Source organism: Salmo trutta, chromosome 15 (assembly GCF_901001165.1).
Source record: "Salmo trutta chromosome 15, fSalTru1.1, whole genome shotgun sequence".
NCBI classification, from domain to species: Eukaryota; Metazoa; Chordata; class Actinopteri; order Salmoniformes; family Salmonidae; genus Salmo; species Salmo trutta.
In genome coordinates, this window is record NC_042971.1 from 11750635 (window position 1) to 11767212 (window position 16578).

General features: G+C 41.7%; 1 protein-coding gene across 8 annotated transcripts in view; it reads right to left on the reverse strand.

The window, feature by feature from the left end:
- The window catches only part of LOC115148486 (actin-binding LIM protein 3), a 131775-nt gene extending 117180 nt beyond the window's left edge, over window positions 1-14595 (reverse strand). For 4 of the 8 annotated variants that reach the window (XM_029690411.1, XM_029690410.1, XM_029690409.1 and 1 more), the window contains exon 1: window positions 13866-14594. In XM_029690411.1, the coding sequence (XP_029546271.1) occupies window positions 13866-13878 (13 nt within the window). In that variant the 5' untranslated portion in view covers window positions 13879-14594. Of the gene's footprint in view, window positions 1-13865 lie in introns of all 8 variants that reach the window. The other 4 variants (XM_029690407.1, XM_029690406.1, XM_029690413.1 and 1 more) reach the window with 2 other exon arrangements.
- Between the last annotated feature and the right edge of the window lie 1983 nt (window positions 14596-16578).

The window sequence follows — 16578 nt, forward strand, 5'->3', positions numbered from 1 at the left end:
GATAAAACATAATAAATATGAATAGATATAATGTAGGACTAGAATGAAGGATTATAGAATTAAAAACCTGCCTAGGTTCTCAATTGGAGTCGGCCTATAATATCCTAAAATAATTGGTGTCATTATCCTTTACATAAAGAAAAATCTCAATGTAAAAAATGTAATGTATTGTTCTGATACACACCGGCAAATGGATTAGGTATTGTCAACAGGGTTGTAGTCTATATTAGTGTGTGCCAAGGTTGGTTAACACTGGGATAAACTGATTCAAGTAAACGGTAGAACCAACACAAGCACTGGCTTATGGAAGCACTTCTCTAAGCGAGAGGTATATTATACACTGCTCAAAAAAATAAAGGGAACACTTAAACAACACAATGTAACTCCAAGTCAATCACACTTCTGTGAAATCAAACTGTCCACTTAGGAAGCAACACTGATTGACAATAAAATTCACATGCTGTTGTGCAAATGGAATAGACAACAGGTGGAAATTATAGGCAATTAGCAAGACACCCCCAATAAAGGAGTGGTTCTGCAGGTGGGGACCGCAGACCACTTCTCAGTTCCTATGCTTCCTGGCTGATGTTTTGGTCACTTTTGAATGCTGGCGTTGCTTTCACTCTAGTGGTAGCATGAGACGGAGTCTACAACCCACACAAGTGGCTCAGGTAGTGCAGCTCATCCAGGATGGCACATCAATGCGAGCTGTGGCAAGAAGGTTTGCTGTGTCTGTCAGCGTAGTGTCCAGAGCATGGAGGCGCTACCAGGAGACAGGCCAGTACATCAGGAGACGTGGAGGAGGCCGTAGGAGGGCAACAACCCAGCAGCAGGACCGCTACCTCCGCCTTTGTGCAAGGAGGAGCAGGAGAAGCACTGCCAGAGCCCTGCAAAATGACCTCCAGCAGGCCACAAATGTGCATGTGTCTGCTCAAACGGTCAGAAACAGACTCCATGAGGGTGGTATGAGGGCCCGACGTCCACAGGTGGGGGTTGTGCTTACAGCCCAACACCATGCAGGACGTTTGGCATTTGCCAGAGAACACCAAGATTGGCAATTTCACCACTGGCGCCCTGTGCTCTTCACAGATGAAAGCAGGTTCACACTGAGCACGTGACAGACATGACAGAGTCTGGAGACGCCGTGGAGAACGTTCTGCTGCCTGCAACATCCTCCAGCATGACCGGTTCGGCGGTGGGTCAGTCATGGTGTGGGGTGGCATTTCTTTGGGGGGCCGCACAGCCCTCCATGTGCTCGCAAGAGGTAGCCTGACTGCCATTAGGTACTGAGATGAGATCCTCAGACCCCTTGTGAGACCATGTGCTGGTGTGGTTGGCCCTGGGTTCCTCCTAATGCAAGACCATGCTAGCCCTCATGTGGCTGGAGTGTGTCAGCAGTTCCTGCAAGAGGAAGGCATTGATGCTATGGACTGGCCCGCCCGTTCCCCAGACCTGAATCCAATTGAGCACATCTGGGACATCATGTCTCGCTCCATCCACCAACGCCACGTTGCACCACAGACTGTCCAGGAGTTGTCGGATGCTTTAGTCCAGGTCTGGGAGGAGATCCCTCAGAAGACCATCCGTCACCTCACCAGGAGCATGGCCAGGCGTTGTAGGGAGGTCATACAGGCACGTGGAGGCCACACACACTACTGAGCCTCATTTTGACTTGTTTTAAGGACATTACATCAAAGTTGTATCAGCCTGTAGTGTGATTTTCCACTTTAATTTTGAGTGTGACTCCAAATCCAGACCTCCATGGGTTGATAAATTGGATTTCCATTGATTATTTTTGTGTGATTTTGTTGTCAGCACATTCAACTATGTAAGGAAAAAAGTATTTAATAAGATTATTTCTTCCATTCAGATCTAGGATGTGTTGTTTAAGTGTTCCCTTTATTTTTTTGAGCAGTATATATTTCTACAGTGGGGGAAAAAAGTATTTGATCCCCTGCTGATTTTGTACGTTTGCCCACTGATAAAGAAAGGATCAGTCTATAATTTTAATGGTAGGTTTATTTGAACAGTGAGAGACAGAATAACAACAAAAATATCCAGAAAAACACATGTCAAAAATGTTATAAATTGATTTGCATTTTAATGAGGGAAATAAGTATTTGACCCCCTCTCAATGAGAAAGATTTCTGGCTCCCAGGTGTCTTTTATACAGGTAACGAGCTGAGATTAGGAGCACACTCTTAAAGGGAGTGCTCCAAAACGCAGCTTGTTACCTGAAAAAAAGACACCTGTCCACAGAAGCAATCAATCAGATTCCAAACTCTCCACCATGGCCAAGACCAAAGAGCTCTCCAAGGATGTCAGGGACAAGATTGTAGACCTACACAAGGCTGGAATGGGCTACAAGACCATCGCCAAGCAGCTTGGTGAGAAGGTGACAACAGTTGGTGCGATTATTCGCAAATGGAAGAAACACAAAAGAACTGTCAATATCCCTCTGTCTGGGGCTCCATGCAAGATCTCACCTCGTGGGGTTGCAATGATCATGAGAACGGTGAGGAATCAGCCCAGAACTACACGGGAGGATCTTGTCAATGACCTCAAGGCAGCTGGGACCATAGTTACCAAAAAAACTATTGGTAACACACTACGCCGTGAAGGACTGAAATCCTGCAGCTCTCGCAAGGTCCCCCTGCTCAAGAATACATATACATGCCCGTCTGAAGTTCGCCAATGAACATCTGAATGAGTCAGAGGACAACTGGTGAAAGTGTTGTGGTCAGATGAGACCAAAATGTAGCTCTTTGGCATCAACTCAACTCGCCGTGTTTGGAGGAGGAGGAATGCTGCCTATGACCCCAAGAACACCATCTCCACCGTCAAACATGGAGGTGGAAACACTATGCTTTGGGGGTGTTTTTCTGCTAAGGGGACAGGACAACTTCACCGCATCATTTGACGGGGCCATGTACTGTCAAATCTTGGGTGAGAACCTCCTTCCCTCAGCCAGGGCATTGAAAATGGGTCGTGGATGGGTATTCCAGCAAGACAATGACCCAAAACACACGGCCAAGGCAACAAAGGAGTGGCTCAAGAAGAAGCACATTAAGGTCCTGGAGTGGCCTAGCCAGTCTCCAGACCTTAATCCCATAGAAAATCTGTGGAGGGAGCTGAAGGTTTGAGTTGTCAAACGTCAGCCTCGAAACCTTAATGACTTGGAGAAGATCTGCAAAGAAGAGTGGGACAAAATCCCTCCTGAGATGTGTGCAAACCTGGTGGCCAACTAAAAGAAACGTCTGACCTCTGTGATTGCCAACAAGGGTTTTGCCTACCAAGTACTAAGTCATGTTTTGCAGAGGGGTCAAATACTTATTTCCCTCATTAAAATGCAAATCATTGTATAACATTTTTGACATGCGTTTTTCTGGATTTTTTTGTTGTTATTCTGTCTCTCACTGTTCAAATAAACCTACCATTAAAATTATAGACTGATCATTTCTTTGTAAGTGGGCAAACGTACAAAATCAGCAGGGGATCAAATACTTTTTTCCCCCCACTGTATATAAGCTATTTACACTACATTTTATATTTTTGATCCTAATGATACATGCTTAGATGGTAAAACAGCCGAGGTGATAGAGCAATGACCCTGGAATAAAAAACAAAATGTGTATGGCGTAGAGAGAGGGTTAGCTTTACAGGTTTACTCGCTCTGGATTGTCAGTACTGCATGCATTCTTGGCTATCGCGCCACGGCTGTGTCAGAGTCGATTGTAAGTCAAAATTAGGTATTCCTTTGCGTGCAGTGTGATGCCTAAGACACATTTTTACTGGCAGTCATTATATAAGCCATTAGAATCTATGTTCCTTTTTCCTTCTTCCGTTTTTGTCGGAATAAAACAGGACATAATGAGGACTGTATTAAATATGTATTGTAATGGACATAAAGAACTGGTCTTGTGATCTATATAGGTCGTTTTGTCTTCATTTAAAACATTTTCTTTAAACAATTGGATCCATTGAACTGAGCATGCTGGGCTGACATGCTTATAGCCTTGCTAGGACTTTCTAAATATGAGTATGAATTTATAATATTGTGTTGTTATTATTTCTATTAATATGATCTGTTATTGTTATTATAATTTTTTCTGACTGTTCTCCATGTTATTTGGCTAGTTCTCTTAAAAAGCACCCTCATAGATATGCAATAGACCTACGGGGCTTTGAATGTGTTAGTGAAGGGTGGCAGTATTGAATTATGTTATCATAGGACTGCCCATATTTCCCTCTGGCCAACGCCAATTGGAGGCCAAGGGTTTGCCTTAGGACGCAAAGGTGCGTCATGAGTCAGGGAGATGGTCTGATAGTCTTAGTGACAACCAGTGACGACTCGCATTTTTAGCAAAATAAATACATTTTATTTGGGCTTGCCTGTTTTGCATGTTATTTTGGCATTAATACATGTCACATATCAGTTTGCAAAGAAGCGGTTTGCAAGGCCGCACACAAACACGGTCTCTTTTGCGTTTTCTTGAGTAAGGCAGCTCCACAATGCAGGTGTTTCAGCCTAGTTAAGTGCTTTCTGTGGTGGTGGGGCAAGCCAAACCAGCAGAAAATACGGAGCGTTGCGCCTTGATTGGCTCAGTGTTCTGTCACTCATAGGGACACCACATCACCGCCTAGTCTATGGGTAGAACTCAAAAATTCAAGCCCCTTGGGTGCTGCCATAGAGTTACATTAGAAGTGCCCATCCAAGAAGGCTCAAGGTCATCGGCCACAGAAAAAAATTACGTCAAATCACGTTATATGTACAGTAGCTTTGATTGGACTGATCACGTCAACACCATACTTTCAAAATCTTAGCTAGCAGTCATCATCATGAATCAAGTCGACAATCTACTGGCAAATCCTTTTTAATCATTGTCATATGAAGAGAAATTATAGATTAAACATATCGGTGCTCATCGGCCATTGGAGATAAACATTACACAACAAGTTGGAAATCGCAAATTCAACAATGAGTGGCTAACAAAGGAATCAGTGGCTAACTACAAGCATTCAAAGTAGTCACTAGCCTGCTATTCAGTGGAGTGGCTGTGTGGTTCCAAGTCTAAGACTAAGGGTCTCTTTTCCAAGATAAAAATGATAAACATTCAATATTGGCCATGCTGTCAATGAAGCATGATTTGTGCCACACTCAAAACAACTGTTAACTCGGAACTGCACAATCTGGCTTTAGTGAGTTCAAGACACCTGGGAACTCGGGAAAAACGAGCTACGACTGGGAAAATACCCTTTGAACTTTCATCCAACTCGTAATTGTAAATCTGTTCAAGTGAGTACACCACAACAAGGTGAGTTCAAAAATGTAATGTATGATGCTGCATTAATGATGTAATATGCCAGGGAGATATGTACACTGTAACAAAGAAAGTAATACTAAGTGTATGTTGTGTAGTAAGCTGTTAGTAGCCCATGTGCCTCACCCTAATAATCTGATCTATTTTCACCTCTTAATTTCACCTACTGTTCTGACTTGGTGGTGCACATGTAGTCTATAACCTGTTTTTGAGAAATGTAATCATTGCATATTGTAAGAGCTTTCATTGTCTGCTTGTATGCCCCCTTTATTTAACCTACTGTTCTGACTTGGTGTACAGGGAGAACACTGTAATAACAGCCCATGTTCTGAATTCTGTTGCTGTACAATGTGCTGAACAAATAGTTATAATGACTACGTCCATGCTAGCTCCGTCATTATTGTCTTAATCAAAATTATGGATAGCCTCTTATCCGCTTGTCGTCCCCTTATGCCATAGTTTGTACATCTCAATTGTCAGTAGAAACCACATTTGTTTAAGCAAGTCAGCCAAATTAGCTATGTTTTTTTAAAGGCTGAATTTAAAAAAAAAATGTAACTAGACAAGTCAGTTAAGAACAAGTTCTTATTTACAATGACAGCCTACTGGGGAACAGTGGGTAAACTGCCTTTTTCAGGGGCAGAACAACCTATTTTTAACTTCTTAGCTCGGGGATTCGATCCAGCAACCTTTCGGGTACTGGCCTAATGCTCTAACCACTAGGCTACCTGCCGCACCCTGAATGAACTGTTTCGCTGCCAGACAAGGCTCTGCTGATAGCCAGGTGTATCCGTGGTATAGTGCAATTAATGTATTGTTTAGTGTTGTGTTGCATCCCACTTTTTGTTTTTTGCCCCAGCAAAATTTACATGCTAAAATCGCCAATGGTGACAACAGAGCTAGATATGGGGGGAGGTTTTAGTGGGTGGAATATTAGGACAATTGAAGGTTTACAAAGTTGCAGCTAGAGTATGCTTAACAGTGCAAATATTATGGTACAGCTATATGGACACTTAATAATCATGGTGCTTTTTAATGGTATGTTTACAACATTGGTTTTGGTAAGTATAATTGAAACTTTATTATGGTAAGTGGGGAAACAAGTATAGCCAGTTACAATTGTAATGGCTTAGCAGATCATAAAAAAAGAAGATCCATTTTTCCCTGGCTAAAATAATAAAATATCTATTGTTTACAGGAAACTCACTCTACAAATATAGATGAAGTTGGGTGGAAAAAGGACTTGGAGGGAGAAATATATTTTGTCATGGGCAGAGAAACTCAAAAGGGGTGATTGTACTAATTAATAAAACATTTGATCCGATTGTGTAAACTGTGCAAACAGATCCTCAATGAAGATGGATTCTATTAAATATGCTATTGGACCAAAAAACGATCTAGCTAATTAATCTATATGGGCCAAATAATGATGATCCACACTTCATCGAATATATATATATATATATATATATATATATATATATATATATATATATATATATATATATATAATGATCTATTGAGCTCACAAGCAACAAATTAATATTTTATTATGGTGGGAGATTATAATACAGTTTTAAGTACCTCAATGGATCGTAAAGGAAATCACACTACAAACTATCACCCCCAAGCACTTAAGGAGATCAGGAATATCATGGATACATTAGAACTAGTGGATAAATGGAGGCTGAAAAACCCTGAACCAGTGAGATATACTGTACATGGAGGAGGCTTAATCAAACTAGCCGTCTTGATTACTTCCTAATCAAAGCCTATTGGATGACAATTGTTTCTTAACTAAGACAAAATAATTCATAGGTACAGCAGATCCCCTTATTGTATGGGACACGTTAAAATGTACTTTTAGAGGCCATTCAATACAATACTCATCATTACAACCAAAGCAGTCTAGGTCAAGAGATTAGACTAATAAAGGAATAGAGTAAATAACAGCGCAGGTAGACAGTAATGGAAGCTGTACTATAGAGGCACAAAGTAAGTTAGAGGAAAAACAAAAAGAATTGGAGCTATTTATTCAAGAATGGTCAAGTGTAATTTATTACAAAAATAAAGTGAATTGGATGGAAAATGTTGAAAAACGCAAACTGCTACCAACAATATTTTATAAAGAAAGTCTGGGGTCACTTAGAAATGTCCTTGTTTTCCATGAAAACATACATGAAATTAGTTGCAAAATGAATAGGAAATATAGTCAAGATGATAAGAAATGATTTTATAAGTAATTAATTTTTTTATTTAAATAATAATTGTGTGCTTCAAACTTTGCTTTCGTCAAAGAATCCTCCATTTGCAGAAATGACAGCCCTGCAGACCTTTGGCATTCTTGTTGTCAATTGGTTGAGGTAATCTGAAGAGATTTCACGCCATGCTTCCTGAAGCACCTCCCACAAGTTGGATTGGATTGATGGGCACTTCTTACGTACCATACGGTCAAGCTGCTCCCACAACAGCTCAATTGGGTTGAGATCCGGTGACTGTGCAGGCCACTCCATTATAGACAGAATACCAGCTGACTGCTCCCTCCCTAAATAGCTATTGCATAGTTTGGAGCTGTGCTTTGGGTCATTGTCCTGTTGTAGGAGGAAATTGGCTCCAATTAAGCGTCGTCCACAGGGTATGGCATGGTGTTGCAAAATTTTTATTTATTTTTTATTTATTTTACCGTTATTTTACCAGGTAAGTTGACTGAGAACACATTCTCATTTACAGCAACGACCTGGGGAATAGTTACAGGGGAGAGGAGGGGGATGAATGAGCCAATTGTAAGCTGGGGATGATTAGACAGCCGTGATGGTATGAGTGCCAGATTGGGAATTTAGCCAGGACACCGGGGTTAACACCCCTACTCTTACGATAAGTGCAATGGGATCTTTAATGACCTCAGAGAGTCAGGACACCCGTTTAACGTCCCATCCGAAAGATGGCACCCTACACAGGGCAGTGTCCCCAATCACTGCCCTGGGGCATTGGGATATTTTTTAGACCAGAGGAAAGAGTGCCTCCTACTGGCCCTCCAATACCACTTCCAGCAGCATCTGGTCTCCCATCCAGGGACTGACCAGGACCAACCCTGCTTAGCATCAGAAGTAAGCCAGCAGTTGGATGCAGGGTGGTAGCTTTTCTTCTTCACTACTGTAAGTCGCTCTGGATAAGAGCGTCTGCTAAATGACTAAAATGTAATGTAAAATGTAAGATCCCTTTTACCCTGTACAAATCTCCCACTTTACCACCACCAAAGCACCCCCAGACCATCACATTGCCTCTACCATGCTTGACCGATGGCATCAAGCACTCCTCCAGCATCTTTAATTTTTTCTGCGTCTCACGAATGTCCTTCTTTGTGATCCGAACACCTCAAACTTAGATTCGTCAGTCCATAACACTTTTTTCCAATCTTCCTCTGTCCAGTGTCTGTGTTCTTTTACCTATCTTAATTTTTTCTATTTATTGGCCAGTCTGAGATATGGCTTTTTCTTTGCAACTCTGCCTAAAAGGCCAGCATCCCAGAGTCGCCTCTTCACTGTTGACGTTGAGACTGGTGTTTTACGGGTAATATTTAATGAAGCTGCCAGTTGAGGACTTTTGATGCGTCTGTTTCTCAAACTAGACACTCTAATGTACTTGTCCTCTTGCTCAGTTGTGCACCGGGGCCTCCCGCTCCTCTTTCTATTCTGGTTAGAGTCAGTTTGTGCTATTCTGTGAAGGGAGTAGTACACAGCGTTGTACTAGATGTTCAGTTTCTTGGCAATATCTCACATGGAACAGCCTTCATTTCTCAGAACAAGAATAGACTGACAAGTTTCAGAAGAAATGTATTTGTTTCTGGCCATTTTGAGCCTGTAATCGAATCCACAAATGCTGATGCTCCAGATACTCAACTAGTCAAAAGAAGGCCAGTTTTATTGCTTCTTTAATCAGAACAACAGTTTTCAGCTGTGCTAACATTATTGCAAAATGGTTTTCTAATGATCAATTAGCCTTTTAAAATGATCAACTTGGATTAGCTAACACAACGTGCCATTGGAACACAGGAGTGATGGTTGCTGATAATGGGCCTCTGTACGCCTATGTAGATATTCCATTTAAAAAAACAGTTGTTTCCAGCTACAATAGTCATTTACAACATTAACAATGTCTACACTGTATTTCTGATCAATTTGATGTTATTTTAATGGACAAAAAAATTGCTTTTCTTTCAAAAACAAGGAAATGTCTAAGTGACCCCAAACTTTTGAACGGTAGTGTATACAGTCGTGGCCAAAAGTTTTGAGAATGACACAAATATGAATTTTCACAAAGTCTGCTGCCTCAGTTTGTATGATGGCAATTTGCATATACTCCAGAATGTTATGAAGAGTGATCAGATGAATTGCAATTAATTACAAAATCCCTCTTTGCCATGCAAATGAAACTGAATCCCCAAAAAACATTTCCACTGCATTTCAGCCCTGCCACAAAAGGACCAGCTGACATCATGTCAGTGATTCTCTCGTTAACACAGGTGTGAGTGTTGACAAAGACAAGGCTGGAGATCACCCTGTCATGCTGATTGAGTTAGAATAACAGACTGGAAGCTTCAAAAGGAGGGTGGTGATTGGAATCATTGTTCTTCCTCTGTCAATCATGGTTACCTGCAAGGAAACACATGCCGTCATCATTGCTTTGCACAAAAAGGGCTTCACAGGCAAGGATATTGCTGCCAGTAAGATTGCACCTAAATCAACCATTTATCAGATCATCAAGAACTTCAAGGAGAGCTGTTCAAATGTTATGAAGAAGGCTTCAGGGCGCCCAAGAAAGTCCAGCAAGCGACAGGACCGTCTCCTAAAGTTGATTCAGCTGCGGGATCGGGGCACCACCATTACAAAGCTTGCTTAGGAATGGCAGCAGGCAGGTGTGAGTGCATCTGCACGCACAGTGAGGCGAAGACTTTTGGAGGATGGCCTGGTGTCAAGAAGGGCAGCAAAGAAGCCACTTTTCTCTAGGAAAAACATCAGGGACAGACTGATATTCTGCAAAAGGTACAGGGATTGGACTGCTGAGGACTGGGGTAAAGTCATTTTCTCTGATGAATCCCCTTTCTGTTTGTTTGGGGCATCCGGAAAAAAAGCTTGTCCAGAGAAGACAAGGTGAGCGCTACCATCAGTCCTGTGTCATGCCAACAGTAAAGCATCCTGAGACCATTCATGTGTGGGGTTGCTTTTCAGCCAAGGGAGTGGACTCACTCACAATTTTGCCTAAGAACACAGCCATGAATAAAGAATGGTACCAACACATCCTCCGAGAGCAACTTCTCCCAACCATCCAGGAACAGTTTGGTTACAAACAATGCCTTTTCCAGCATGATGGAGCACCTTGCCATAAGGCAAAAGTGATAACTAAGTGGCTCGGGGAAAAAAACATTGATATTTTGGGTCCATGGCCAGGAAACTCCCCAGACCTTAATCCCATTGAGAATTTGTGGTCAAACTTCAAGAGGCGGGTAGACAAACAAAAACCCACAAATTCTGACAAACTCCAAGCATTGATTATGCAAGAATGGGCTGCCATCAGTCAGGATGTGGCCCAGAAGTTAATTGATAGCATGCCAGGGCGGATTGCAGAGGTCTTGAAAAAGAAGGGTCAACACTGCAAATATTGACTCTTTGCATCAACTTCATGTAATTGTCAATAAAAGCCTTTGACACTTATGAAATGCTTGTAATTATACTTCAGTATTCCATAGTAACATCTGACAAAAATATCTAAAGACACTGAAGCAGCAAACTTTGTGGAAACTAATATTTGTGTCATTCTCCAAACTTTTGGCCACGACTGTATGTAAAACTTCACAGCACAATTGAAAAATATATGACACATGGAAACCAAACAAGGGTGGTCTATGGTGATAGGTGGGATGGGCTGAGAGTGGCTGAGAGGTGGGATTAAAGAGCTTATGTTTGGTAATGTATTATTGTTATGTGATTGCTTTATATAAAAGTACCATGTATGTAAAATGTGTATGCAAAATGTGTATGTAAAATGTATGTATATGTAGCAGAAAAGCTGTGAAAAATCAAAAAATATATTTGTCCTCTGAACGGGGGGGTTAATACTAATAAAATAAAAACATGTAAATGGTATGTGTGTGTACGCGTGTACGTGTGCGGTTATGTGTGTGGGTGTGTATGTCAAATCAATTGACAATAGCAGAGTCACTTGCCATAGGCCTACGAGGGGGGGTGAACAACCAGCTGATCATACTTCAGGTATGTGATGTTTCCTTTTTTAATCTTCAATTAATCGTGGCAGTAGTTCCTTTCTTTTGAGGCGTACCTTTTCAGAGAAGTCTTCATTGATGAATATGTTGGTTCCCTTCAGGCACTTGGCTCTCCTGAGAATCTCCTCCTTGTCTTTGAACCTGAGCAGTTTCAACATTATAGATTTGGGCTGTCCATCGGGGAAGAAAGTGATATTCCTGTGCGCCCTTTCCTCTCTATCTCATTGAGTTTAGGGTCCAGTATGAGTTGATCTGCCAGGAGTTTCTTGGCCTTGACTTCTGTGTCATGCCAAATTTCAGTCTTTACGTCCTCAATTCCATTGATTAAAATGTTATTGTGCCTCGATTGGTTTTCGAGGTAGTCTCCTTTGGAAGAGTGTTTGTCAAGTGTTGTTTGGAAAATTGAGAAATCCTCAGACATGGTTTTGAATGCAGTCTGGCTGATGACATTCACACCCTTTAACTCCTCCACCTCCGACTGCATAAATTCCAAACTGTGTTTAAATCCCACTACATCCTTAAACAGCCCATCAACCCTTTTGTTGGTAGAATCCATAAAGATTTGCAGGAAGGACTAAAAGTTATTTTCCTGAAGATCTATTAGATCTTTATAAAACTATTTTTGTTCATTGAGTAGTTCATGGAGTGTACAGTAGTGCTTGATATGTATTCCTCTTCCGCATTGAGCTTTGCAGCATTTTTCTGTCTAGCATTTGCCATGCTAAACGCTTGTTGTGAGCTAAAACGAGTTCGTAAACAAGCCCCACAACCAACCAGAGACAGCGGTAGGAGCATTCGCTTACCCACAGAACGGGCAGTGCCCTTCTTCAGCCTCCTGAGGTTGAAGAAACGATTAGCAAACTTGGTGTGTAGACTATTGCAATATAGAAGCTTCGGAAATTAGCTTCAAAGTGTTATTATGTCAATTTGGAACTAAGCTATTCATTTAATACTATAAATGACTTAGCTGTAATGAATAATGAATAATAATGTCATTTGAACCAATATTACGCAGATGAATTAACAAATTAACCCTGATATGTATCAAATTCCATTTGAAAACAGTTTAGATGTAATTGTAAAATATTGTTGTTTGCTATTTTAGTTGTACCAGTTATCAACATATTGTTGTGACGACCCTCCCACTCTGTCTGCCAAATTCTTTCTCATTGCTCTTGTTTTCCTTAATAGGATGTCGGTGAGTGGAGCCGGGAGGGTCATCAGTGAAATGGGACACACCTGGGCTCGGGTGTGTCCCAGGATAAATGCACCTCTTCCCCATTCATTGAGGAGACTCTCTCCATGCAGACACAGATTTTGGTTGTGGCATTTTTCTGGCTGTTTGCGTTGGCACCTTTCAACACCCCTCATTATCACATTAATGTACGCAACCACTCACTTGCACTACTGATTACTGACTACACACGCCATTGTTAATTATATTTAGTTTACTTCAGGTAAATAAATATATTTTGTTATTCCCTATCTCCACGTTGTCTCCTTGTTTGTTACGCGCGTTGAGCCGGTTCGTGACATTGTTCAATGTTTAATAAAATAATGCCCAGTGGTTATTCTGGGATTTAAGCTAATACGTTTTTTTTTGTTTTTTTTGCTGTGGTATCGTTTCTGTATCGAGTATCGTTTTGGTATTTAGTATCATTTCGGTATCATGATACTAAACCTGTTATCGGTATCAAAGTAAAAATTCCGGTATCGTAATAACACTAAACAAACGTATTATAATGCTTGCAGAGTTTGAACCCGGAGATTCCTGGGCCTTAGAGACATCTCTAACGCACAGATAGTGGGGCAGGTTACACCTTGCCCCACCCCACCCACCCCATGGTCCAGCACACAGCAGCACTCTGAGACAATACAACCTGAGTATTGTTATGTGAAATATTGAAATAAACAATTATGTGTGTTAGGTAGAGAGAGTGAGGGAGGGTTATGTTGTAGTCGACTGCAAGCATGTGAGGGCCATTTAGAATGTGTGCAGGTGTTTTTGTAATGAGCATTACCAATACAATACAATTCCATACCCCCACCACTACCCCTCACTAGGCTATAGCACGACTGAGCCCTATACAGTAGTAAGGCATTAATTGCCACAGTAAATACTGCAAAAGCAGTCAACTAAATATAGGTTTAGCAAGTTAAGTTTCCTTGACCAGAATAACGGTTCAAAAACCTCTCTCACCTTGTTTACAAAGGTGTAACAAACAGTACTCCACAGTATAACAGTATAGTAGTAGGTTACTTACCATTTTTGTTCATGGCGGAGCTGGCATTCGAAAAGTGATATCCCCAAAGTATTATTAGGTTACTGTATAAATACAGTTGTCATATGCACCATTTCCTGCTGTGTAGAAGGTAGAAGATAAAACTAAGAATGTCCTTTCAAATTCAACCGTAGAGGAACAAAACACTTTTAGAGCAAGGCTGAAATATGTCATTTGTATCAGCTTAGGGCAGCTCCAAACTCCTCAGCCTCTGCTCAGCTCTGTCCTGTCCAGAGTGTCTGTCCTCGCTGCAGGCTGAATAATAAACCTGTGAAACCTGATTGGAACGACGGGGTGTGTTGAGAAGCGGATTACAAACAGAGCTCTGGTAAAGACTGCTAATTGGTTGAGAATTTCACTAAATCCGGATTGAAATTGTTGTGCAGATGCCTCACTACAGAGCTGCTCCGTCTCGTTCCGTCCTCACCGCATCCTTTCTTCCGGGGAATACAGTAGAGAGGCTGCGCTTTTGAGGGCAGCCTACTTGAACATCGTTGGTGTCAACGCGCTTTGGTAAAGAGGGGAAGCTTTTGCGATGAGAGAGCTCGAGTGGATCTGAGCGCGGTGGCGGTATGAACAGGAGTGACACGGCACGCGAGCGCCGAACAGTGTTCGCACATGCTTTTTACTCAACAACTCACTTTGAGAGGAACACGGGGCAGGCTCGGTTTCATTGGCAGTTGGCCGACATGTGAGTGAGCACATGACATAGAAACAACGGAATTAGTCTGTATTAAAACCAATTGTACATGTTTTTCGTTTTCTATTCTCAGAACCAGTAAATACAGAGGCTAATGTAGCCTAGATTTAGCCTTAGGTTACATACAGGTTTAAACGCCTAGCCATATTTGTGACTAAAAACAGAACTATAAAGAGAAGACGTTTGTTGTAAAAACGTCTTCTCTTTTAACTTTTAGTCATAAATGTGGCTACTGAACTACACGATTTTGTAAATGTACATTAGTCTGACAATTATTTTATTATTTTCATTATTTCAAGAATCATGTGCACGACTTGGGCTTTCCGTATGACTGGAAGGATTATAACCAACACAGCCTAATCATCATAGCCTAGTCGTTGCAAATGATTGAGTCCCCTGATTTATGAGACGTCAGTGTGCTCTGTTATGCATTTACTGACATCTAGTGGCAATTTAGATACCTGCTCATCAATGCCCACAAACTCTGGACAGTGTTCTCTTGCAAAGCCTCATATCAACACTAACAGTAACAGAAAATAAGGGAGTGTCATAGGCAAATTCCAAATCAATCCACTTTCATTAGTTGATCTCCCTATTAATAATGTTAAAGGGAAATCACTCTCATCTTTCAATTTGAAGATGAGTGTGCGGTACCTTCAATGTAGAGGACACACTGAATCATGATGGTTTTACATCCAGAGGGGGTCAGTGTTGATCAAGATGAAACTCAAATACTGGACTGGAGTGTACAAGACTGCATCACAATTCTCCAACCTCTTCCCAAAGTGTGCCCTTACTTGCCGTCATAGATTTACCAATGGTGAAAACTCCCTCCAGCCACTGCTTGCACCAATTCAATGTTTTTAAATCTATGACTGGCAGTGTGCAAGTGCACACTTTAGGAGAAGGGTGGATAATTAGGATGCGACTTATCACTGTCTGCTGTACGGCATGGAATAAACATTGTCTGATGTAAGGTATGGACCCAACACTGTCTGTGTGAGCAGTATTGATGAGTCTTAGGTCAAGCTAATAAAAACTGCACCAACAATAGTTTGGAAGGATATCAACTCCTACAAGAGTAGCACGTTTATGCACTTTGAGATTATTCTGTATAATGAAAAGCACTTTTACAAATGTAACAAATTATTATTAAGTATCCCTTTTTGATTCAATAAGTTACCGTTGGTATTGTTTTGTTTGGGCAATTTAAGTGCTGTCACTCTACCTACTAGCCTACTTAATCATTGCGGTTTGAACTGTCTAATTTAGTGTAGCCTGCATGCACAACACATGTGGAATTCCTAGTCTCCTACCCACACGATCATGTGCCATCGCAATCTTTGCATCTGTCTCTCCCACTACTCTGACTCTGCTTCTTCGACCCTACTCTCCTTCCTTTCCGCATCCTTTGACTTTCACCGTCCCCTTTCCTCCTGGTCGGCTCAGCCCTCTCCTCCCACTCTGAGGGTGAGTGACTCCACTGCGTGCTGACAGAACAGGGCGCGCGGGGCAGCTGAGCGGAAATGAAGGAAAACTCAACCTATCATCCTTTCACTCCCTGCTCTCTACCTTCTCTTCCTCTGTATCTGCTGCTAAAGCCACTTTCTATCACTCTAAATGTCAAGCCTCTGCCTCCAACCCATTGAAACTCTTCTCCACCTTCTCCTCACTCTTTAATCCTCCACCTCCTACCCCTTCCTCCTAACTCTCTGCAGACGACTTTATCAACCACTTTGAAAAAAAATGTCGACGACATCCACTCCTCATTCACTTAGCCTACTGAGTCCAATGGTCCCACTCACACATACACTGCGTGGCCAAAAGTATGTGGACACATTCTTCTGGCATCCGCCAAACCCAGATTCGTCCGTCTGGCTTCCAGATGGTGAAGCGTGATTCATCACGCCAGAGAACGCGTTAGCACTGCTCCAGAGTCTAATGGCGGCGAGCTTTACACCACTCCAGCCGACGCTTGGCATTGCACATGTTGAT